The sequence below is a fragment of the Typopeltis vanoorti genome, chromosome 1 (assembly GCF_054136105.1).
Source record: "Typopeltis vanoorti isolate ZY-2024b chromosome 1, IOZ_Tvanoo_1.0, whole genome shotgun sequence".
NCBI classification, from domain to species: domain Eukaryota; kingdom Metazoa; phylum Arthropoda; class Arachnida; order Uropygi; family Thelyphonidae; genus Typopeltis; species Typopeltis vanoorti.
Window position 1 is genome coordinate 113149196 of NC_143549.1, and position 27031 is coordinate 113176226.

The following is a 27031-nucleotide window of genomic DNA, read 5'->3' on the forward strand; positions in this document are numbered from 1 at the left end:
TTTAGTATTTTTCCATGTTATTGGATGTGAAAGAGAAAATTGTTCACTATTTGAGACAGTTATGGGATTGCCCATTGCCTCAGTCCGAGGTCAGCTATTCCATATCTTCCCATGCAGTTACATTTCAATTAATATCCATAAATATATTTAGTATACAGTTTTATGAAGTATATATATATTAGTAAAAGATTAAAAACTAGATTTATTTAATTGCTGATATGAGTTTTAAATTTAAATTTTACTCTTCTTCAGTGGACATTGATCCATGGTTGCACATATTCAGGTTTAATGGTTGCATTGTCTGTCACAGAGATGACATCTGGGATACAACATAAGAATTGTGATAATGCACACAAACCACACAGAAATTAAGTGGAGGATGTTGATTTTAAACTAGAAACATCATCTTAAGAGGGATGTCCTGTATAGGCACTGGTAGGCAGACGACTGTTGGGTGGGAAATCTATTTCCCAAGTCTTGGTACATTTCACAGTCGTATTTATTAAGATTTAGCTGGTTTTTTAATTCCAGATTGTATCAAGATTATATATGCTTTGGTGAAATTTTCTCGCATTTGATTCTGTGCAAGGTGCCTGGGGCATAGTCATTTAGATCTGACTGACCATAATTATGGTGACAGATATATTTCTTGTCTTCATCAAGACTGCTCTAGCTATTTTTTGTGAGGCAACTTCAATATTGCAGATGGTAATAGCATTACTGTAATTTGTTATTTGTTGAGAGGAATGTGAGATGCAGGAAGGTACAATTTTGGCATTATCGGATAGGAATGCACAATGAATAAGAATTTAGCAGTGAGGGGAGCCTAGTGGAACAGAAATTATTGGCTCTGTTAACAGTGATTTTAATACTATAGAGAAGGGGGGACGACAAATCTGAGTGAGCTGGATTCTACGGTGCTGACTGTTGAGAAGGATGAAGTCCAGTTTTTGAGCTGTGTGCCAAGTGGAGAATACATAATCGATGTCAGATGGTCTGAGAACTGCACTATCATATGTCTTTCACACAACACCTACTTTTTCAGTTTGCAGAAAGCTTACCAACATGGGCAGATATATTCACTTTTCTATCATCCATTCCAAACAAAAATAGCTAGAAAGTTAATGAAATATAATCTCTGCACTGCTTTCAAACTCCATACGAAGCTGGCTGCTCTTATTTGTTACTTAAAAATAAGCTTCCTCTCCTCTCAGTCCCAGGTGTATAAGAGTTCCTTGTTCACACAACTCGTTATACTATTTATCGGAAAACTGGAACATCCAACAAAAGAAATATATCTATCACTACAATTGTGGTCAATCAGGTCTAGCTGATCATGCCTTGGACTGTGGACACCTTGCATAGAAAATTAAATGGTGGGGGGGGGGAGATCTCATGTTTCATCTTAGCAAATAAAAACTTGATACCTTTCTGGAATCAACAGCAAATTCAAAAACAACCAAATCTTAATAAATATTGGTATGTGAAATTTCCCAAGATTTGGGAAACTAATTCTTAAACCTTCCACTCATCAACAAGACTACCAGCACATGTAGTGCCCTTATTAAAACTTTAGGCTCCTAATTTAACATCTTCTTCCTTTTTGTGTGGTTCGTGTGTGTATTGTATTCCAGAATGTCTTTGACTGATGAAATTGGTGATAGATATACTTATTTCCTCTTCTTGCATTTATCATTAGTCAGTGTGATGACAAAAGGCAAGAAGAGAAATAAGTTGCTTTTATTAATTTATGCATTTTTTTTGTGATTAACTTCATCTTGGGTAATATATTTGGTAATTTCATATACATTTTCATATGTACAAATATAATATGCATAACTGAATAAATTCTTTGAAAGAGTGTATGTTGCACTAAAAAGAAAAAACAGCAATATTAAAAAAAAAATTAAAATTAATCCTAGCTTTGCTTGTTTGATAGGTGACTATTGAAAAAGGAAAGACTTTACATATCAAAACCTTAGCTGTGTCTGATGGAATAACAGAAAATGGGGAAAGAGAAGTATTTTTTGAATTAAATGGCCAACTAAGGTCAGTGTTCATAAAGGATAAATCAGTTTCAAAGGTAAGGAATGTCTAACATAATTGTTGTTCTTCCCCACCAGTACTATCTTCTTTCCTTGTTCTTTTTCTGATTTGAAGTATTAAAATAAATAAAATGGATGCCTACTAATATTAACTAGATTTATTAGTTTTCTCATAATAAATTTAGTTTAATCCTTTATCCAAGTGTGAGCAAACAAAGTTTGTTGAAAGTATCTTCAGGACTGGTGTTGTACCACCTTACCCCAGTCCTGAAGATACTTTCAGGCACAAACTTTGTTTGCTCACACTTGGATAAAGGATTAAACTAAATTTATTATACTCTAACCAAGTGAAAAATAAACTTTCAACAGTTTTCTCAGGTTTCTTTATATTACCAGGTTAATTGAAAATTGAAATCCTTATTCAAATTCTATGTACACCATACTTTTTATTGTTGTTGTTGTTCATCTTTATGGTGTAATTACTCTTTCCACCTTGCCAATCCAAACATTTTCTCCACCCAAACTGAAATAATCCTGGCTGGCATGAAAGTCGGGGGGGGGGGGGGGGGTGCTGAAAAGTTCTTATAAACACCTAGAACAAAAATGATATTAAAGCAGCTAATATAACCACAAGAAAGGACATAATCTTAAAACTCTTTAATTTCCATGTCTCATCAAATTGTAATAATTTGTTCTTTTTCCTTTTAGGGTATATAAGAAGACATGTCAGAGGTTTTGAAGAAATTCAAAGACACAGTGGTATGGGCCATCATCAAGTTTTTCTTACTGCAAGAAAAGTCCACCACTGAGATTCACCAAACTTTATGTGAGATTTTAGGAGACTGTGCCTCAGCATATCCAACAATTGCCAAATGGATGATAAAGTTAAAAACTGGGCATCCTGAGACAACTGATGCCCCCAGATCAGGAAGACTTCCACAGCGATCACACCTGAAAACATCGATGCAGTGCATGCCATGATCCTTGATGATAAATGAATGCCAGCCAAACACAAGCCTGTTGCTTGGTCAGCTTCTGCATGTCCAGATGTTGGAGTCATTTATCCACCAACATCTGGACATGCAGAAGCTGACCAAGCAACAGGTAATGAAGTAGAGACACAAAGGTTTTCCACAGCCAAAGAAGAAGAGTATGGATGCAAAATACAATATATGGTTATTCTATATGGATCACATTATGAAAGAAAGTGGTATTAAACATGATATCAGAATTTGAGATGTTAATGTGAGCTCTTTGCTTTATGCAGATGATGTTATACTTCTGAATAAATCCACTACAAGTTTGCAAGATTCCCTGACTAAATTGAATAACTGTTGTAATAGATATGGTATGAAGGTCAGCATTACAAAGACAATGAAAATACGTAGAATTGTTGAAAATGTCAACTGTGTTGTGAACAGGGAACCTGTGGAACAAGTAAAACATTTCAGCTACTTAGGCATGATTTTTAGTGAAGATGGTATATTAAATATGGAAATAGAACAATAGAATCAACAAAGCTGGTATGGTAGGAAGTCAATTGAATAAATTCATATGGAATAAGAGAGAAATTAGTCGGAACACTAAATTAGCTGTATACAAGACAGTGTTCAAACCAGTTTTAACTTATGGATCAGAGAGCTGGGTCAGAAGTAAAACACTTGACCAAAGACTAGAGACCGCAGATATGAAAGTCCTGAGAAAGATTAGAGGCGTTAACAGATGGCATCAATGGCAATATCATATTAAAAACGAGGATATTAGGAAAGAACATTGTCGGCATCCAGGAATGCGTTAGCAGAGCTAATCTCAGGTGGTATGGTCACTTAAACAGAATGGACGAGAAAAGATTAGCAAAACAAGTGTTCTCTGCCAAGTTGGCAGGAAAACCAGAGGAAGACCAAGATATAGGTGGATTCATACGGTACAATGTGCCTTAGACGATAGAAATATAAGATCTGATAATGATAATATTGGAGTCTTGACAAGTAATAGACTGATTTGGAGGAAAATTGTAGATAGGAAGTTAGTAATGGCGTAAATTTTTCATGTAGTACATCATATCCTGTACACCCCTTGAGGGTACATGTCGGGAATTTGATGATGGTTATTCTATAGTATTCAGTAAATTCAATAAATGTTCTGTAAAATTGCTCTTTTATTATTATGATTATTATATGGTATTACATGGAGTCCAGAGACTCATTGTGGGAGATCCAAACTATTATACACACAAACCTATCATACCTCTCCTTGAATCCATTCCACTCACTTGCCACTCTTCACGAAAAAAATCTAGTCTGCACATACCCCCCCCCCCTGCTAACCACACTCTTACACAACTTCCAAGGATGGCCCCTAGTTCTCTGACTGTCATATATTGAAACATTGAAAAAATTTCACTTGCATCAATTTCATAAAACCCTTTTAATATCTCAAAAGTTTCTATCATGTCCCTCTCTCTTCCACCTATCAACTAAACTTTGTAACCCACAGACCTGTCACTATCCTTTCAACCACCTCTTGGTCCCAAAGAAACCCAGGTAGTCAAAATGTTGGCAAATCATAGCCTTATAAACAGGGATAATAACTTCCTTATCTTTATTATTAGCATGTTTTTCAACATCCATGTAATTCATTGAACTATTTTTCCAACTTTTGCAATACGCTCTCTGAACTTCAACTCAAAAAATATGGAACCCTTCACGATTTTGCATGTTAGCATTGCACATGGGCCATGCCAATCTTCTCTGTATCATTCTAGTTTTAGTATATGTACTGCTGAAGCAAGTACATAAGACTTAATTTTTTGAGTCTACTAAATAGGTTACTGACTGCTTCTGTGTTGGCATACTTTCTCTCTGCTTGCAAATTACTGGCAGTTATGGATGGTTTTTAAACTCAAATGTAACTAATAGTACTACAGAATTCTGTTCTTTTACTTACACTCTTCCTTCTGTTCATTTTAATCCATAGTTTTGCCAGTATTAATTTTCTTGTCTTATTTTTGCCAAAAACAACCTTTCTGTTTTATTTTTAACAACACTCAAATCTCAACAAGATGAGAGATCCTCTTGGAATAACTAGCATCTAATCTTTCTTGACATAAACTTATCACTAGTCTTGCCACATCAGTATCAAAGAAATTAGATTTTCTCTTTTCACTACAAGTATTATGTTTCACCATAATAACTATTAGCTCAAATGCCCATCCACATGGGTTATTGCTTATGGGTTATTACTATTTAAAAAATAAAAAAAAAGGGGGGGAAGCAGCCAATCCTGTAAGCTTGCATAGAGTTGCGAACTATAGTATATTAGTATCATAAATGAACTAGGGTTAGTAAATCTGCAAACTGTTTTGTTGATTTTTGAAGGAAAAGTAACTGTTTCATGAAGTTACAGATATTTTGAACATACAATTTTTGAGGATTATCCTTTTGTGAATTTTGTTGAACAGAGGAAATGTAAAAAAAAAAAAAAAATTCCCTACATTGTTGTTTTTAACCAAATAATTATTTGAACTTGCTGAAATAAACATTCATGTTTTGTTGTAAATGAACATGTTTGTATGCTTACTGGAAATGCAGTGAGATTTAAGTAAGACTGACAAAAAAAAAAAAAAACTCTATGATGATGAATGCTGTAAAGATAATAGTTTACTTTACTAGTCAAATTTCTTGTGTGTGAAAGACTATGGTAAGATGCCTTGAAGACTATAAATTGTTAGTTTAATTACTGATATTGTATGTCTACAATTCATAGAACCGAGTTTGGCGGATTGCCAAGAATAGTCAATTCATGCTGAAGGGTAGAAAGAAATAAAGGATGTACGAATTGGTCACCAACACATGCTTTATATGTAAAATCTTCTTATACAAGCAAAATAGTTACTACTTTAAAAACTGCAGTGTTCATAAAAGAAAAGTTAATTTGCCGATGTGTAATAATAAACAACTCATCCCACAAGATGGATTGATTACCCTATTATCGGGATGGATTTTCTCCTTCTTATGACATGCGCAGAAGTGTTGAAGGGTCTTGCATCTGTGGGCATACAGTAGATATGTTGAATAATTCTGTATAGAGAACTTCATCAATTAAAATAAGTCTCTACATTAAGGTAGAACCATCTCATTTCTTAGTTTTATATATATATTTTTTTTCAGTTTATTGAAAATGAAATTTTCAATAAACTCAAGAGAATGTTGCATTATGAATAATTATGGAGACAAACTACCATGTTATATATACCAATGTGTATATAACATGGTAGTTGTATATATAATACACACACACTACATAAGCATACACTACAGTGGGCTATGTAGTAACTACTTTGGTCAATCATTGACACTAAACTGACTTCTGGTAAGGGAATAATATTAACTGTTTTTATTCCCTTAATAAATTAGTAAAACTACATCAGCAGTTTAGTTTCCTGTAATCCTGTTATTTTCAGTTCTCTTTGTTGTCTGAGAACTACCAGATCATTATCAATTGAAATTTTTATTCTTTCTGGTATCCAATATGTAGTTTATTCCTGCTTGGAAATTCTTTTCTTGTTGCTATATGGGTTGTAGTGAGCCATCCAAATCCATGGGACTCTCAAGCCATCATTTTTGTTGAAATGGATAGCAAAACTGCAAGTAATCACAATTTTACTATCTACTATTGACCTAATTGGCTAAAAGTGGATAGCATCTCTCCAAGATGCTTTTGATTAGGATCCCACTATATGGCATGAATGTTTAAATTTCTTCTGATATATTATCTCCAGCTTACAGAGGGCCTGAAGTGATCCTATTTTGCTCTCTCTCTAGAGCAGGATTTCTGTATTTTCTAACCCTTGGCCCATTCCTTGTACCGATGTGCTATAAGTTTATGGCATGCAGTAGGACTGATATATATATATATATATATATATATATATATATATATATATATATATACAGGTAATAGAAAAAAAATGGAAACAGTGACTTCTTTTGATTGATGGTCCACCATACAGGATCACCAGTTGATCCTGTATTTTTGGAGGGAAAGACTGTCAATGCTTGGAACTCAATGGGGGAATTTTACAGCAGTTTTCCAACAGAAACTGGATCAATTCGCCTTTGTTCTTTGGAGGTGGGAAATGTTGCCTGAGAGCTTGCTCCAAAATGTCCTATAGGATTTAAATCTGGAGATTGGGATGACCATAACAGACAGGACATGTTCTACAAACCACTGGGTTACTGTTGAAACGTGGCTAACTGCATAGGAGAAAAGTGTGTCAAAATGGGATGAAGATGATCACTTATGATTGAAAGATAACGTGCACATCCACTTTGCCTTCCAATACAACAAGTGGACCCAAACCATGCCACGAGAATGCACCCCAGACCATTACAAAACTACCAAAACATTTCACAGTTGGAAAGAACTTGCCAGTCAGAGAAACACTTTCTCTGACTAGTAAGCTTCCTTCATCTGATGCCACACACATATTTGACTGTTTGCAGCAAAAAGTGTGAATGTTGATTCATTGGACCATATCATATCCCTCCACTGTTGTGTAGTCCATTGCCTATGATCTTTGCACTATTTGACGTGATGAAGTGCATTGATGGAATCTATGAAAGGCTTGTGTAAGACAGCCTGACCATGATATCCAACTCTGTGTAGTTCTTGGCACAGAGTTTTTGTTGAAATGGGTTTCTCACAGCCAGTTGAATTTTTCACACAATTGCTCAGTAGTAGCTCACCTATTTTTCATAGTACAGTGCACTAATGTTTTTGAACGTCCTTCTCTTGCAGTAAGAGCTTTCGTCCACTATTGCATTTTGCTGATGATGTTTGTCTTGTCAACTGCCATGCTGACACAACCTTGGAGACTGTTCCTCGACTAACATGCAATTTTAGTTGTTCTGGTCACAGATGTACTTGCTAGCCTGGCTCCAACAATCATGTCCCATTCAAAGTCACTGAGGCCCTCTCTGGATTCCATTCTAACATGCATGCAGTAGGACTGTATGTAGATGGCAGCAGACCTCCATTTGCTTATATATGCACGTCCCTAGGAATGTTGGGAGTATATTTGCATATCAACTGCATTGTGTTTGGTGCATCATAGATGCTGCATTGCAACTACCAACAATGTAACCCAGTAGTTCAGTGTTTCCATGTTTTTTGTCCATTACTTGTACATACAGGGTGATCAAAATTAAAGTATCCATGTTTAAGACCTTGTGGAGCTCCATCCAGTGATTCAAGCACTGAGCAAGTTTGCAGGAATAAATTGTGCATCATGAGTAAGCGATATCTGAGGGGAGGAAAAATACCAACAATGTGACTCAGTAGTTCAGTGTTTCCATTTTTTTGTCCATTACCTGTACGTACATGTGATCAAAATTAAAGTATCCATGTTTAAGACCTTGTGGAGCTCCATCCAGTGATTCAAGCACTGAGTAAGTTTGCAGGAATAAATTGTGCATCATGAGTAAGCGATATCTGAGGGGAAGAAAAATTCACCACAGGGGCATTTGTAAACATCAAATTTGTATATCACACAACAGCAGGCCAGGAAGATTTAAAAAGATGGACATGGGATTTTTTCCTTCATTCTGGTTGTTAATACTTTCCACAGTGATGGCACTAACCTTGCCTCAATGTTCTGGGGGTTGCAAACCAATCAGTTCACAAGTGAATGAAGTTGCCACTGCCATTGTAGAGCAGGTCATGAATAATAGCATTGGTTCCTGCATCAACACACATGGATATACTTTACACAACTGTCTGGAAAATCTTGTGGAAGATTCTGCATTTCTACCCATTCAAGGTAACTCTGACACAGGAGTTGTGCCCACAGTACTTTAAAGTCAACTGATGTTTGCTTTAACATTCCTTGCTTGAGTGGAGTTGGATGCTGCATGGCTGTGAATGATTTTCTGGGGAGATGCTCACTTTCACCTAAACAGAGTTGTAAATACCCACAATTGCTGGGTATGGGCTATGCAAAACCCTCATGCAATCCGACCAATTCTTTGCATTCACCAAAATATTACTATCTGGTTCAGGCTTACAGTTTCATTTATCATTGGACTTTTCTTCTTTGAATACATTCACCAGTTAGGTCCTGTGACCTGCTCAGTTACTGCTGAGAGGTATCACAATATGGTAAACAACTTTGTTGTGTTACATCTACAGCACCCGTGTATGGATTCAGTCATTTTCATATAGGATGAGCCTCCCCCCCCCCAGTCAATCCAAGGTCTTCAAGAACATTTCATGGAAGCCAGAGTGATCAGCCATTCATAGCCACCTCATTCAATTGATCTGACCCCCCTGTGACTTCTGGTTCTGGGGATTTCTCAAAGACAGGGTTTACTGGAATCATCCTGATAACTTGCCAGCATTGAAAGACAGCATAACACAGCATTTGTGCAACATTAGTCCCGACCAGCTGCATTCTACTGTTGAACTCACTGTGCAAAGGATGCAGTTTGTGGCATACCAGGAAGGGCAGCACATCAAACATTTCAGCCCATGAATGCATAATGGAAGTGAATAAAAATGTGTTATTTATGCTTGCATCACTTTCTCCTTCCTGCACATGCAGAAAAATTACTATTTCTACATTCAGTACATCATATCATACAGCATCCCTGGTGGCAAATTTTGTAACTTGTTTCTCAGATATTGCTTCTGAATGATGCACAATGTATTCCTGCAAAGGTTTACAGCATTTGTGTCGCTGGGTGATGCTCCACAATGTCTTAAACAGGGATTTGATCATCCTGTATATAAACCTTTAAAAAAAAAAAAAAATGCAGATTTACCTCTCTGAGTATGTCTAATGCTTTCACGCTATGACAACTCTCCTCAATATTCTCTCAAATTTCATCTCCAGAATTTGGAGAAAGTATAAAAAGATTTACATACTTTGGTTGGGTTGGGTAACATTATGCCTTTAACTGGAGCTTCAAACCAGTCTTTTGAATGTTGCTGCTATTGTTTTTAATTTTAAATAAAACATTTTTACAACATTTTTGGTTTTCAGATATCAAAAAAAAAAAAAAAAAAAGTATATATATAGCATAATGGATTTACTTGGCTGAGAGACATATTTTTAAAAAGATTAAATGACTGAAAGCCAAGAGATAAAAATTTAGGACTGGTTAATTAAGCACGACTAGTTTCATCTTCATAGAAGACTTCTTTGGGTGCATAACAAGAGGGAACAACCAACAAAAATTGTGAAAGAACAAAAAAAAAAAACTGTACATTAAAGTGTTAGCATATTAACATTTGAAGCTATTTTTGTGTATCTCCTCATTGTTGGGCGTGCACATGCTTTCAACATCTTATAAATGCTAAAGTTGGATGGTAGTCTGAGAGTTATAGCTGAGGTTGGTGTTGAGATGTATTTGATTGAGGACGATTTCTTTGGATTCCACAATTCTTCTTTTCAGTTCATCATAGCATCGAAAGATATTTTCAGATTTGTCCCATAAGCCTGGATGAATGAAGTTTTCTTCATTAGCGTCAGCAGAATTGAGGACATGGCCAATTCTGGCCATGTCCTCAATGGATATTTCAGATGATGTTTTTTTGTTTGGGCCTACTGAGCAAGAAATAGTTTCAGAAGAGGAGTGAAAGAAATCTAGATGTTGTATTTTTTTAAGAACTTTGGCCAATTTTGGCAAAATGGAACTGATATATGGTAGGAATATGTAGCCTTTTTCACTATTTCCATCTTCAGTATGGCAAGGAGGTGGATTGAAAAGTAACTTATTAACTGTTTGTTTTGAATAACTATTTTGTTGAAAGATTGTAAGAAGAAAATTAAGTTCTTTGTTAATATCTTCTTCACACAGGAGTGAGCAAGCACGTTTGCCTAGTGTAGAGATAATACCAAGTTTTTGAGATGGATAGTGATGGAACTGTGCATGGAGATATCTGTTGGTGTGAGTAGGTTTCCTGTAAATAGAGATTTTTAATTTCTCAGAAATACGAGCAAGTTTGACATCCAGGAATGGAAGAGAACCATCATTCCCTAATTCTGCAGTAAATTGGATTTTTAGGTGTTGACTGTTGAGATGGTCAAGGAAATTCTTTAGAGACTCAGGACTGTTGCTCCAGATTAAGATGTCATTGATATATCAATGACATCTTAATTTTCCACAATTTTGGTTTCAAAGGAAAGGAGGAGATAGCTTTTTTTTTCAAAAGATTCCAAATATAGATTTTGTTTGTAAATAATGCCTTTAAACTGGAAATAGCCAGAATTAACACAATGGGTTAATAAAGACATAACAGAATAAGAACTTTTTCTGTAGATACATTTGTGAACAGGGAAACGACATCAAAACTAGCCATAATTTCTTCTTTTTGAATATTTATGTTTTTACACTTGAAACAAAATTTTTGATAAAAGAAGAGGTGGAGCCAAATAAGCACTTTAGGGATTTTGCTAAATACTTTGAGTTTTTAAGTCTGAGAGTTTATAAGTAGGTGAATCAATGCCTTCTACAATTGGTCTTAGGGGAGTATTTTCTTTATGAATCTTTGGTAATCCATATAATTAAGAGGGATTAAAGGACGAAGTGAACCAAGAGATAATTGAAAATTTCTCAGAAACTGTAGTTATTCTAAGAAGGTTGTTTGTACGGTTATGGAGTTCACGAGTTGGATCTCTGTCAAGAATCGAGTAAGTATCTGTTTGTAATAATTGGAACATTTTATTATTATAATCTTCAGTATTCAAGATGACAGTGGCATTACCTTTATCTGCAGGAAGAATTATTATATATCTTTGTTTTTTTGTTGTTTAATAATTGCTTGACATTCTGCTAGATAGATGTCGTCTGCAAGGGGTTTTGCATTGTTGATAATAAAAATAGATTCCATACCGAGTAAATTAGCTTTTTGAGTAGGAAGGAAAGAGATAGCCTTTTCAATTTTAGTAAGTAATAGCTCCTTTGGAGTGAAGTTTGGTGATATCACGAAATTAAAGTCATTAAGAATATTCTTTTCAACACTGGAAAGGTTGTAACTGGACATTAGAAAAATAACAAACTAACCTGTTGGTGTTTAGGCCAATCTTTTGCAAAGTCTTTTAGAAGTCTCTTATGTTTCTGTATGTCATCATAAAAGCTAGAGATATGGCATATGTATTTTTTACTTTGATCTCTTGGCTTTGTCATTTAATCTTTTTTTTTTTTTTAAATATATTACCTTGATGGACCCGTGTTTCACTCAGGATTTCTTCGTGAGTGCAGGTCGCAAAGATGCCTCCAACAATCTCGATCTTGAGCCTCTCTCTTCCATGTTATACCCATAGATTTCGTTAGTACATCTTCCCATCTTGTAGGTGGTCTTCCTGGTTTTCTCTTTATTCTTGGTTGCCATTCTATATGTCCATCTGTTATCCCTGAGTCTGGCTATGTGACCTGCCCATCTCATCTTGCTTTCATATACTGCAGTTACCACATCTTTTATGCCTGATCTCTCTCTCTTAGTTCCGTGTTTCTAACATCCCATTCTGCTGATGCTACAAATCCTGCGTTCTATTGCACGCTTTTCTGAGAATCTCTTCTTATTATTTACGTTATTCTGAGAATCTCTTCTTTTCTTGTCGTGTTCCATGTTTCTGATCCATATGTGAGTGATGGTAGAATATCACTATTAAATAGTTTTGCCTTCGGGGAGATGTCAAGATTTGGATCAGTAAGTGTTTCTTTTAGTTTGTTGAATGATAGCCATGCAGCTTTCTTTCTTTTTGCTAGTTCTTCAGATAAATTGTTATTCATTTTTATTGTTTGTCCTAAGTACTTGTATGAGTCAACTTGTTCTATAGGGATGTTATCAATACATAGGTGACTGTCACTTGTGTAGTGTTTTTGATCCATTTTGTTTTTTCTAGATTCATTTCTAAGCCTATCTTACTGCTGTTTGTGTATACTTTTTTTTTTCACTCATTTCTTCTAGGTCTTTTGGGTTGTGGGATATCAGTACGAGATCATCGGCAAACATAAGAATTTGTAGCTTTTCACCATCTATGCTTATTCCTCCGTTTAGGTCTATTTTTTTCAGAATGTATTCTAAAGTGCTGGTAAATAGATTTGGGGAGATCACATCGCCTTGGCGGATACCTCTCTTTATATCTATATTTATAGGTTGATCAAATAGGGTTATTTGTGTGGTCTGATTTTTGTTAATTTCTTTTATCATGTGGATATAAGTAGGATCCACATTTATTTCCAGTAAGGCACTGATGACTGCATTGTGTTCAATGGTATCAAATGCTTTTTTAAAATCAATCCTTTATATCCTTTATAGTACCCTATTGTCATGTTTGCATTTTCCTCCCAATAGTAACCCTACCAGGAGGTAATTTATTCCTACATGCTCCATTGCATACAATGCTTATATTACACGTAGCTTACAAGTACTGATATTTGTATTTATATTTCTTTATATTTTTGTATTCAATATTCATTTACATTTACATCTATATATACATATTCTGACCTTTACATCCATATTTATATTTTTATATATATGAGAGGGTGGAAGGGGTAGTGAAGTGCATTACATGGCCTCTCCCACTCAAATATCAACTTACCTTTTCGTGGTCCATCCTGTTCTAAAAGTACAAACAAGCCACTTGGCAACCGAGTATGGGCAGTATAACCCTAATACCCTAACAGAGTAAATGCTGTTAGATCTGCCTGTCCAGAGGCAGTGGTAGCAGCCCTACCACTGGACTTCCCCAGCGACAGGTTAATAACCTACCCTGGGGAAATTCAAAATACTTCCAAGTCTCATCCAAAGAAAAGCCAGACGGACTACAGGGAAAAGACCACAATTCAGGAAAAAGTAAACAAAATTGGAAAAATGAACACATACTGAAGATTGCAACATGGAATGTGAGAAGCGTTGCACACAAAGAAGAACTTGATAAACAACTAAACCAAGCTAACATAAAGGTATGTATAGTAACAGAAACAAAGAAAAAAAAAAAAAGTACAAAAGAAACAACTATATACAAATCTACAGTGTGGTGAAGAAAGAGCAAAAGCACGTATAATGATTATGGTACATATATCTTTAAAGAACAATGTTGTATATTACAACTATTTGAATGAAAGACTAATAGAAATTAGACTCAAGACATTAAGAGGCCACATAACAATAATTGGTGTGTATGCACCAGAAGAGGGAAAAGAAGAAGACAGTAATATATTTTATAAAGAATTATAGAATGCCACAGATAAAACAAACAAAACTGACTAATTACTACTAGCAGGAGATTTAAATGCCAGAATAGGAAACAAAAAATACAAAACAAACATAGGTAAATTTGGCATTTATATGATTTTGTCATTTATAATAATATAAGAATAATGAATTCAGTGTTTAAACACAAGGAAATACATAAATATACTTGGTCAGCCAGAGGATACAAATCAGTAATGGACTATGTTATCACAAATTTTAAATTAGCAGAGTTAATTTTAGATTAAGAGCATATCGAGGCTTTGAATTAAACTCTGATCATTATATGGTATCAGCAAAAATTTGATTTAAACCAAAGTGGCTAAAAACACATAAAATTTAAAATTCTTACCAGCAAGCTACAAAATTTCTTCATTACAAGATCCCAAAGTTAGACAACAATATCAAAAATGCACAAACTTAAAAACAGAAACCACACATGAATAAAGTGACATAAAAGATGAATGGGAAAATCTGAAACAAATTCTCACAAAATCAGCAACAGAAACCTTAGGAATAAAGCGTGGATTAGAAAAAGGAACAAAGAAATAGAAAATATAATAAAAACAAAAAAGACAGTTACCAGAAATAGCTAAATTCCAAAACAATAGAAGCAGAAATAGAGTATAAAAGAAACAGTACAGTTGCAAAACAAGAAGTAAGGAAAAAACATAGAGAGAAAGAGAGAGATGGAACAATTTTGCAACAGAACTAGAAAAGGATTTATTTAAGCCACAACCCAAAACCTATTAGGTAATAAAATACAAGCAATAGATTTAGAAAAATGGGTGACCTATTTCCAAAATCTCTAAACAGATGAGAACATTGAAATAAAATTTTATAAAACAAAGAATGACCTAATAGAAAATATCACAATGTTAGAACTGAAAAACACAATAAAGAAGATGAAAAATAGGAAAATACCAGGAGAAGACTATATAAATATACAAAAATGCAGGTGAAAAATTTAATGACAGACTTCTGAAATTTTTTAATATGGTTTGGATGTCTGGAAAAACTCCTAACTCTTGGAATAAAACACTGGTTATCCCAATCTATAAAAAAGGAAATAAAGAACATTGCAATAACCATAGAGGAATTAGTCTGCTGAATACAGGATATAAAATATATGCAGGAATATTAAAAGAGAAGCTAAGCGTATTATAGAGGACAAACCACTTTCAATGTGGTTTGTCCTCTAATGGTTTCCAAAAAGGCCGATCCTGCATAGATCCAATTTTTACTTGAAAATTATTAATAGAAAAGAGAAGAGAATTTCAAAAAGAAACACACGTGGCCTTTATTGATTATGAAATAGCCTTTGAAAAAATTAGTAGACAAAAATTGTTTAAAATATTAGCCGATTTAAGCATACCAAACCAACTTTTACAATATATACAGGAAATAAAATAGCAGTTAAATTAGAACACATCTCAGAATGGAAAGATATATCAAGAGGAGTACGACAAGGATGTACCCTCTCACCTCTGCTTTTCAATATATATAAATAATTAAATTATAACAAACCGGAAACAGTATAACCCATTTGGTATACAAATAACCCCACAAATGAAGAGATAGATACACTACCATTAGGTGCATCAGAAGATGATTTACAAAGATCATTAAAATCATTAAGTGATATCTCAATAATATAATATGACAATATCTAAAGAAAAAAACAAAAATAATGGCATTGAAAGGAGAAAACCCAATAAGAAGTAAAATAGTGATAGATAATAAAATATTAGAACAAGTAAATACTTTCAGATACTTGAGATGTGATTTATCAAACGAAGAAGAAAAAGACATAGACACCAAAATATCAAACTTTGTCAAAGTAAATGGCATAATAAATAATATATTTAAGCCATCTCTAGTACAAAAACACACTAGAATCAGACTATATAATGGCTTGTCAAGACCAACTCTACTATACAGAAGCGAAACATGGACCATAAAAAGGAAAGATGAAAAATGAATTCAAACAGCAGAAATGAAGTTTCTCAGAAAAACAGCTGGATATACCAAGTGGGACCATAAAACAAATGAAGAAATCTTGCAATCCCTGAAAATAAAACCAATTAATTACTACATAAGACAGTATAAACAAAAATGGCTAGAACATTTAAATTGAATTTACAACAGCAGACTATCAAAAATATTATACAGATACAAAATAATTGGAAAAAGAATCACAAGACCAAGAAAGAGATGGCATGAGACCAGAACAGGCCACTTGGCTTAAAATCCATATTAGGAAGAAGAAGATATATACAAGGGTGGTCTGAAAAGTTCTCGACCTCGACCAACACTATCGGCAAGATTTTTTTTTTTCCTAAGTTGGTACATCTGTCATAAGCATCCATGTGAAATTGCAAGCCATTCAATCAAGTAGTTTGTTTTATACAGCTGTCTGAAGCAAAAGTGTTGTCTGTATCCCTTGAAATGGATAAAATTGAGTATCATGTGGTTATAAAATTCTTTCGAAAAGAAGGTTTAATGCCAAAAGAAATTCATTCGAAGTTCATAAAAGTTTATGGGCACTCTTTTGCTTGTTTTTTTGATTAAGAAATCGACTACCGAGTTTAAACGTGGCCATACCAACGTTGAAGATGATCCACGTGAAAGATGACCAAGATGGGTGCCATGTTTGCTCACAGCAGATCAAAAACGCACTCGCATGAAAATCTCTGAACAGTGCTTGGAGCGTTTTAACAAGAATAAAACTGATTTTGTGCGTCGATTTATTACTATGGATGAGACTTGGATTCACCATTACACACCAGAATCCAAACAGCAGTCAAAACTGTTGACAGAAGCTGGTTGTTCAGTGCCAAAGAAGACAAAGTTGGTTCCATCAGCAGAAAAGGTCATGGCATTGGTGTTTTGGGATGCTAAAGGAGTTTGTTTATTAACTCTTGAAAAAAAGTAAAAACGATAACCGGGGAAAACTATTCAGATTTTCTCACTAGACTAGATGAAAAAATTCGTGAGAAAACACCCAGTTTGAAGAAAAAAAGTCATCCTTCGTCAGGACAATGCACCTGCCCACAAAGATTGGAACATCCACCCTATTCCCAAAGATTTGGCTGCCTCTGACGTCTATCTCTTCCCAAAACTAAAACTCTTCCTAGCTAGTCAGGGTTTTTCTTCGAATTAAGAGGTGATTGCATCTGTAGAGGGGTATTTTGCAGATCTTACTGAAAACTACTATGGGGGATAATGGTGCTGGAGCATCGCTGGAATTATTAATCTTAAGGAAGATGATGCTGAAAAATAAAGTTAATTTTGAAATTATAAATTCATTTTTTAATTCTTAGGCCAAGAACTTTTCAGACCACCCTCATACATATACTAACACCATGTAATTCACACAATATCAGTAATTTATGTTACATTACAATGACTGGAAGTTGATCTTATTGGCAAATTTAATTAATTCTGTGTAATGCTTTTGGATAAGTCTCTGTTTTGACACTGCCCACTTGTCTCCAGAAGTGATGATGTTGTGTTAGGGACATCCGGATGGTGCCCAGTAGCTGACAGTCGTAAAATATGCAGTCAACAGTCTGCTGAAGGTGTGGACTACAAATGCATGATGGTGATTCCGGGATATGGAATCAGTGTAAGTAGTGTCTTAGTTTTCCATGTCCCGTTCGTAGCATGGTTAAACCTGGAGAAATCGCATGCTTTTCAGCTAGAGTCTGCTTCTGATACTTAGCAAGAACTCTTTTGTTTTTGATCCATTTTTCTGATGTTTAGCCTTCTTTCTTCTGCAAGTGTTTTTATAGCAGATTTAGAGTACATTTGATAACTTGTTTCTAGCCGCTTCTTTAACCAGCTGATTTGCTCTCTCATTTCCTGCTACCACCCAGCAGAACTTGATTTCCTATCCCTCTAGAATGGAATTCCAAACCGGTCAAAGCTGTATAACTGAGAGGAGACCTCCACATAGCCTTTAAAGGAATGCGGAGAACCGATCAGTGCTTCTGACCTAATGTCCAATCCTCACCTACTCGTGGTGCACCCTGTTGGGTATCTACCTGGATACTGAACGAACGAGGATGGGCTGGCAATTTGGGATTTAGCCGACCAAATTGTATTCCTATTGGTTAAACCAAAATACAAAATAATGGTACAACATGATAAAATTTCATGCCGGCTGGGGCGTCGCCCAGTTAAACAAGGCCGCCGTTGTTTTCGCCAGGGAACCAGGGCGAACAGCAAAAAGTCAGCTACTGGAACAAATCTGAAAACACACCCCAACTCAACACCACCAGAGTTAAAGATCGGTACTATCAACATAAGAAGCCTGAATGGCAAAGAAATGGAGCTAGCTGAGAAATTAGATAAGTACCAGATCGACATAATAGGGGTGACTGAAACAAAAAGAGACAAAAAACTGGTGAGATCTTTCTGAGCAATAAATACAAAATGTTATATTCAGGCAATGACAATCAAGGAAAAGAACGAGTAGCCATAGTATTCAACACAAAATACGAGGCTAATCTTCTTGAATGGCAGGCAGTCTCAAGTAGAGTAATGTGGGCAAATATGAAAATGGGGAACTGGACAATAAGACGTATTTGTGCCTATGGTCCCACAGAAGGTTCTACTAAGGAAGAAGTGGAGGAATTTTTTGAGGCTCTAGAGAAAGCTACTGACACAATGAAAAAGGAAAAATTGGTCCTTGTTGGGGATCTAAATAGCAGAGTAGGAAATGATTGTGAGACATACAAAAATATTTTGGGAAAATTTGGAGAAAAGAGCAAAGCTAATAATAATGGCAAATATCTGTTGGATTTCTGCTCAGGACATGGACTAGTTATTACTAACACCATGTTCAAACATAAAAATGTGCACAAATTCACATGGAGAGAAGAGGCTAGGAATAAGAAAAGTCTCATTGACTATGTTATTGTTGATAGTGATGTTTTCTCCCTGGTGCAGGACACCAGAGTGTACAGAGGATTTGAAATTGGAAGTGATCACTATTTAGTCTTGAGCAGGATAAAATTGAATTTCATATTGAAAAGAATAACATGTAAGAAAGTTTTAAAGCGAATAAAAGTTGAGCAGCTCTCAGATGTGAACTGTAGACTAAAATACACAAAGATTATTGAAGAAAAAATGAAAGAGTTTGAGAACAGGAATCAAACCTTGGAGATTCAGTGGCAAACTGAAGAAAACATTGATTCTGCCAGAGAGGCATGTGGTGAGGTTGTCTGCAATGATAAAGAAATCAGAACTCCCTGGTGGACACAGGAAGTTAAAGAGGCAGTGAAGGAAAAGAAGAAAGCATATCAAAAGTTCCTGTCAAATAAGTCAGCTTGTGCTCTTAGAGAATACAGAGACAAATGCAAGAATGCTAAACACTGTGTAAAACTAGCTAAACAAAAGTCATGGGAGGACTTTGGCAAGAACAGAGAAAATAACTATCAAGAAGGTGGCAAAATATTCTGGAGGTTGTTGAAGAAGCTTAGGAATGGAGGAAAGAGTGCTGTAAAAGGAGTTAGAGATGATAAAGGTGAAATGAAAACAGGAGAAAAAGATGTCCTTGAAGTATGGAATAATTACTTTGAAAAACTGCTAAATGAAACAAGCAGTGATGACAACACAGTGATAAAAAAAAAACACTGACCAGGCATGCAGTCAGGAATACATATCCATACTTGAAGTAAAAAAAGCCTTGAAATGTGGAAAGGCAGCAGGAGTAGATGATATTCAACCATAAATGCTAAAATATGGTGGTATAAGAGTCTTACAGTGGCTGCACTGTATAGTTCAGAATGCCTGGACAGAGGGACGAATTCCCGATGATTGGAGTATAGCTCTCATAGTACCCATATATAAAAAGGGAAATAAAACTGAATGTGAGAATTACATAGGTATTTCCCTACTGAGTGTTCCTGGCAAGATCTATGCAAGTATAGTTCAGAAACGGTTGAGAAGAATTGTGGAAGAAAAGCTTGGTGAAGAACAAGCTGGATTCAGGCCAAATAGAGGCTGTCAGGATCAGATCTTCATTTTACAACAGATAGTCGAGAAAGAATGGGAATATATTAAAGATCTGTATTTAAGTTTTGTCGATTTAGAAAAGGCATAAGACAAGGTGCCAAGAGAGAAGCTATTCAATACATTGCAGTTATATGGTATCAATAGGGCATTATATCAAGCAATACTTAGTCTTTATTTGAGTTGTAAGTCAGCAGTTAGAATTGAAGGAAGTACAGGAAGATGGTTTAATGTTAAATCTGGTGTGAGACAAGGATGTACATTATCCGCACTGTTATTCATTATCTATATGGATCACATTATGAAGGAAAGTGGTATTAAACATGATATCAAAATTGGAGATGTTAATGTCAGCCCTTTGCTTTATGCGGATGATGTTATACTTCTAAATAAATCCGGTACAAGTCTGCAAGATTCTCTGACTAAATTGAATAACTGTTGTAATAGATATGGTATGAAGGTCAGCAATAAAAAGACAAAGAATCATTGAAAATGTCAACTGTGTTGTGAATGGAGAACCTGTGGAACAAGTAAAACATTTCAGCTACTTAGGCACAATTTTTACTGAAGATGGTAAATTAAATATAGAAATAGACAACAGAATCAGCAAATTAAGCTGGTATGGTGGGAAGTCAATTGAATAAAATCATATGGAATAAGAGAGAAATTAGTCGGAACACTAAATTAGCTGTATACAAGACAGTGTTCAAACCAGGTTTAAATTTGGATCTGAGAGCTGGGTCAGAAGTAAAACACTTGACCAAAGACTAGAGACAGCAGATATCAGAATCCTGAGAAAGATTAGAGGTGTGAACAGATGGCATCAATGGCAATATCATATTAAAATGAGGATATTAGATAAGAACTTGACGTTGTGAGCATCCAGGAATGCGTTAGCGGAGCTAATCTCAGGTAGTATGGTCACTTAAACAGAATGGGCGAAGAAAAGATTAGCAAAACAAGTGTTCTCTTCCAGGTTGGCAGCAAAATGACCTAGAGGAAAACCAAGATATAGGTGGATTGATATGGTAGAAAGTGCCTTAGACGATAGAAATATAAGATCTGATAATGTTACTCTTGACAAGTAACAGACTGATTTGGAGGAAAATTGTAGATTGGAAGTTAGTAATGATGTAATTTTTTTCATGTAGTACTATCATATCCTGTACACCCCTTGAGGGTACATGGCAGGAATTTGATGATGAGGTTCTTGTTTTTTATGCTGTCTATAAGTGCTTCTACTGTCACTGTAAATTGTTGATGTGTTTTGATGATAGGTGTTTAGTTCTAATTCCCAGAGATATGTAAGTGAATGAACTATAGCAAGTTGTTCTGCTTGGTTGTCGGAACAGAGCAGATGCAGTCTAGAGCAGCATTCTCTGTCTTATTACATGCAATGAAAGAACAACCAACATTCCCTTCGGTTTTGCTTCCGTCAGAGTATATTTGGCAATCTTCGCTTTCACAGCTTTTCCTTCTCCTTAATATATATGTTCTCTGTCTTGGGTGAGGCCACCTACTGTAATGAAGCAGGCATTCGTAACAATATGGATTGATGTTGTAATTTCCATTATTTTCCGGAAGTGAATTTATATATAAGAGAATTCTTGTATTTTCAGGCAGATCAGTGTTAGAGCTGCAATAATGCAAGCTGCCTCGAAAGATATTGTCCTGTATCCTTTAATTATACGTATGGCTATAAGGCATTGAACTCTGTTTAACTTTTGTCGGTTTTTCTTTGATTTTAGTGTATGTTTCCAGGCAGGTGCAGCATAAGATAACAGTGGTAGTATAGCTCTGATATATATTGTTTTCTGCGCTTGTTGGCCTAATCCCCACTTAATCCTTGCCGACTTAGTTAGAAGGTTTACTACTTGTAAGCTGTTTTCAACAACATACGGATGTGCTTATTGAAGATAAATTTTCCATCTATTGTTACCCCTAGGTATTTTAGGAGTATATATTTCACTGCTACCTCAAGAACTTATCTGTTTAGGATGATCATTATAGGTTGTTTTGATTTTTGGCGTGAGATGTGGAGCACTTTAGACTTGATGCTATTGAAGGTAACTTTCTTCTTGCGTGCCTACTCTGCAATTTTAAAGAGTTCTTCATTGGCTGTTACTTCTAATTGTAAGCTGTTGCATCCCTGAATCATTATCATTGCATCATCAGCGAAAGCTATGACTTGTTTCAGTAGTGAAGGGAAGTCTTAATAGCGAGTCTTACTGAATATTCCAGGAACTTTGCGGACACCTCATTTGACTTCTTTCATTACAGCTGTGGTTTTTAATGTCATGGTTGCTCTTCTGTCTGTAAAATAATTTTTTGTAAGGTAGAGTTTTTTTGGGCATTTTAAATCTCTTAATTGATTATGGCTGGCCACCACACAGCATCGATGGCTCCTTGTACATTGAGTGAGATCAGTAGTACGGCTGTTTTTTTTTTTTTTTTTTTTGCTATAGACTATCTTCTGTGAACTCTTTAACCTCCATAATTGCGTCTACTGTGCTGGACTGAGGTCTAAATTGATATTGATTGCTGCTTAATAGGTTTCTCGAGTAGACATAGTGCATTATTCGGTTTATCAGAAGTTTTTCTAGTACCTTACGGGCAACATTTATGAGACTGATTGGTCTGTATTTGCTAATTTCATCACATTTCCTTTCCTGTTTTGATTATGGGTATAATTTTAGAGCGCTTCCATATTAAAGGAAATTGCCCTCTTTTTTAGGCATTTGTTGTAAACTGTTGTTAGGAATTCAGGGAATTTGACAAATGCTCTTAGGGGTATATCACCAGTTATTCCATCCTCTCCAGGAGTTTTTCTTGGATCCAGTGATCTTAATGCTGACTCGATTTCATAGTTGTAAATATGTCAACGTTAGGAGTGTTTATGCTTGTTTTCATTCTTTGTAAGTTTTGTGGATTTTTTCATCTATTCATCCGTCATCATCAGGAATAAACTCGTTTATCATAATAGCTGCAGTTTTCTGCTAAGTGTGTGGGAGCCATCTGTTTTCTTAATAGTTGATAATATAGGCGTTGCCTTATTCTTGCTTGCTGCTAATTTATATATCTAATTCCAAGGATTTGATATGGTTGAAACAGTACAGAATTTTTTTCGCAATTCTGTTTTAGCATTTGTAATTTTGGACTGAGAGCTGTATTTGGCTTTATAGTAGTTATGTCTTCTGCTCTCTCTCTCTCTCTCTTAAATCTTGGTTATTGTGTATTCTTTGATATAGTTGTCTGAGTGCATGAACACATTTTCTTAGCACTGTTAGTTTGTCATTCCACCAAGGTACTAATTTTCTTCCATCAATATTTAGCTACTTGGTTGTTGGAAACTTTCACAGTTTCTATATTCGGCTTTGAAATAATGCTGGATCTAATATCCACTTGATTTTTATAATCTCTAGATTGATTTTATTGGTGAAGTACTTGGTATTAATGCGAGGTTTGTGTTATGTATTTTATTTCAATTTTTGTTACTGAGATGAAACTTAATATATGATGATCAGAACAGCTTTCCTCTTCTTCCAATTTCCATTTGGAAAATTGGGGTAAAATAGCATTGTTTGCTATCATCAGATCAATGATGCTGCTTCCTCTAGTATTTTCAAATGATAGAGTATTACAGTCATCATTTAATATGTCTAGGGAATTTGATGCTAAGAACTCTTCCAGATTTTTACCTCTATTGTTTGTGCTGTCGTTAAACCATAAAACTGAATGGGCATTACTATCTATTCCAAGAATTAGGCCATAGCTGATGGTAAAATCCACAATGTTGCCCATTTTTTCTAAGTCGTGTTTTATGTCAATGTGATAGTCTAGATACATACTTGCAGCAAAAGTTTTAATTCTGGAGTATGTAATTTTGATAAGTACCGAGTCCTCGTTGCTGGGCTGAGAAATCAATATTGCCTCGATGCTTTAGCAGCTAAACCTATTATGAGTGGGACGTTGTCTTTGAGGGTAGCTGAACAATAGATACAGTCTGACCAGCAGCATTCAGCCCATAGGGATAGAATAAATTTCACTCATATGCACTTAGAACTATGAAACTAGGGTAAATTACTCACTGTTAGATAGAGCACTCAGTCGATACTAGATACATCCACTTTTTCTGTTCAATAAAGAAATGTTTGTGTATCGAACTGTTTCATGCACAAAATCAAGGTAAAAGCAGGAGTGATTTCAGGCATGTCCGTTCATGTCCGAGCCTACTCGATGTTTGTTGAGTGTGATTGGGCATCCACTGCAAGTAACACTTGCAGTTGACTTCCTGTGCTTCTATCTCAGCCAACATTCACTGACAGTTGACCTGGGATGGTCCAATTGTCAACAATTTGCTGAACAGATAGGCCTGCAACATTGACATCCTGTCACAATGCCTGTTTAAATTCCATCAGTTCCCTTCTAGTAGCCATTTCACCCAGACATAGTTGCAGTGACTTGAGAACATCATATTCTTCCAATTTATACTGACTACAAACAGGTGACTTGTTACATGACATGATGCACCTTGCCAATGGGGATGTCTGTTGACTCAGTTACTCGAGAGAGAGAGAGAGATGCATAAAATAATTTTTCAGGTGTGATACACAAGCATTTGTGAAATGAGGAATTAGTGTCCAGATCTTGTTTTTGTTAAATATGAGCATAATTCTTTTGACAAACTAGCATAGTATATAATCATGTTTTAGCAAAGCTATATAACTATTATGTGTTTTTACACAGGAAATTAGATCTCATCCCAAAGCCAGAAAAGATGTCAAAGGATCAGTTGGTGCACCAATGCCTGGTACTGTTATTGATGTTAGAGTAGAAGAAGGACAGAAAATTGAAAAGGGTGAACCCCTTATAGTATTGAGTGCTATGAAGATGGAGATGACAGTACAGGCACCTGTTTCTGGAACAGTGAAAAAAACTTTTGTCTCTAAAAATACAAAGTTAGAAGGTGGTGATTTAATTATGGAAATAGAATAATATATTGGCATTCTCACCAAAAATTATAGTCACATAAAGAAGGAATTTAGGAATAAAAAAATAATAATAATAATAAAAAATGACTGTTGCTTGTCCTACTTTGTGACATATGCAGACTTAGCTCAAGGATGTTTTTATTTCATGTTATATTGGTGCCAAATGTACTCTGAAATAAAAATAGAATGGGCTATATATTGGAAAATGTAGCAACTTGAAATGTGATATATTGTAAATTTAGAGTTTAGATTTTATATATATATATAATATTTGTATTTAGAGAATTGTGATAATATAATGGTTGCTGAATTTAGAATTTTTATATTCTTATTATATACCAACTTTACATATCAGATTTCATTAAAATTAATGAATGCTTTTTTTTTTGGTAATTAGGTTTAACATGTTTCTTAGACAGAAATAGAAAAATTAAATTATGTAGAATGAATTTATGTAAAAATTTCTATATTAATTTTATGTTAATCATCTTAGAGTTCTGAAAAATATTGGTAACAAAACTGATTGTATCAAAAATTGTGGAATTTTGAGAGAGGTATTAAAAACATGTTATGTATGGGTCCACTAAAAGCTTAAGATAAGATGTAAATATTTGTTGAGCAATCTTTTCAAATATCTCTGTTATAGATTTTATATCTTGTTTTATGAATTTGAGAACAGTCATACTAGATATTAAATAGGAATTTTTATTCATTATATCTGAGATATCCACAATTAAATATTCACAATTAGTTTCTTAAATATGGATTCACTCAGATAAACAAATAAATGCTACTTTGGCATTTAAAAATTTCAAGTCTAATAAGTAAACAAAACTGTTGTATTTCTAGTTGGAAGCTGTAAATTAAGAGAATAAACTTAGTTTAACATATTTATTTCTCCATGTCTGTCTTTAAAATTAACACTGTTCTGAATTCACCATCTTATAAAATTTAAAATAACTAAATACACCATAACCCAATACAACCTTCAGGAATGAAAATTCAAAGTTTTCCTATTTTTAATGAAATCTATCCTGTATTATTAATTATTCTCATATTTTAAAATTAAACTTATTATGAAAAGTAGCATGACTTTAATGACAATTGCATGACAGCAGATATACAAATAAAACAAAGGAGTGAATTTTGGAGATCCTGAATATGGATAATGAACAAAGTATTGATAATATACTTTATATTATCACTACTCAGTATAGTTTTGGATCAGTTTTTTGTGACTCTCACCCACAAAAGGTCATAAGCCTATAGTATATTTGTACTGTGGGTGGGCTAAGGTTTTTTTTTTTTTTTTCCATTTTTATTGTTTTGTATTTTTTATTCATTTTTTTTACCTTGTCTGTAATCCTACTCTAGAGACCAAACATGGAACTTTTTCAAGGCACTTCAGGCCTTCAATTAGTGAAGGGGGGGGGTCTCACCTTCAGGCAATGTCATTCATCTCCAACCTAAAGACCGCAAACATCTATGGTAGTATTTGAATCCCACAGCTCATTGGTTGGAGAAGATATGCTAATTACAACATTCTTCAGTCATAAATAAAGTTTTGCACAATATTTTTATACAATATTGATAAATGATCCTTTTAATCTGATTGCTGTTACAGGGTGAAGATGCAAGTAGCTTGTGACAGTGAGGTTACAAGAAAGAAAAAGTTAAGTATTAATGAGTGCAGATTTTGTATTAAATTTAGCTTAA

General features: G+C 34.8%; 1 protein-coding gene and 1 non-coding gene across 3 annotated transcripts in view; one reads left to right on the top strand and one right to left on the bottom strand.

Moving 5' to 3' along the window:
• The window catches only part of PCB (Pyruvate carboxylase), a 553291-nt gene extending 527086 nt beyond the window's left edge, over positions 1-26205 (top strand). For both annotated transcript variants that reach the window (XM_090392830.1, XM_090392839.1), the window contains 2 exons: positions 1940-2083; positions 25071-26205. In XM_090392830.1, coding sequence (XP_090248956.1) covers positions 1940-2083; positions 25071-25319 — 393 coding nt within the window. In that variant the 3' untranslated portion in view covers positions 25320-26205. The remainder of the gene's footprint in view (positions 1-1939; positions 2084-25070) is intronic.
• On the bottom strand, positions 4733-4839 carry LOC150110319 (U6 spliceosomal RNA). Its single transcript, XR_016549052.1, has one exon. It is a non-coding gene; the product is annotated as a U6 spliceosomal RNA (small nuclear RNA).
• Positions 26206-27031: the final 826 nt, after the last annotated feature.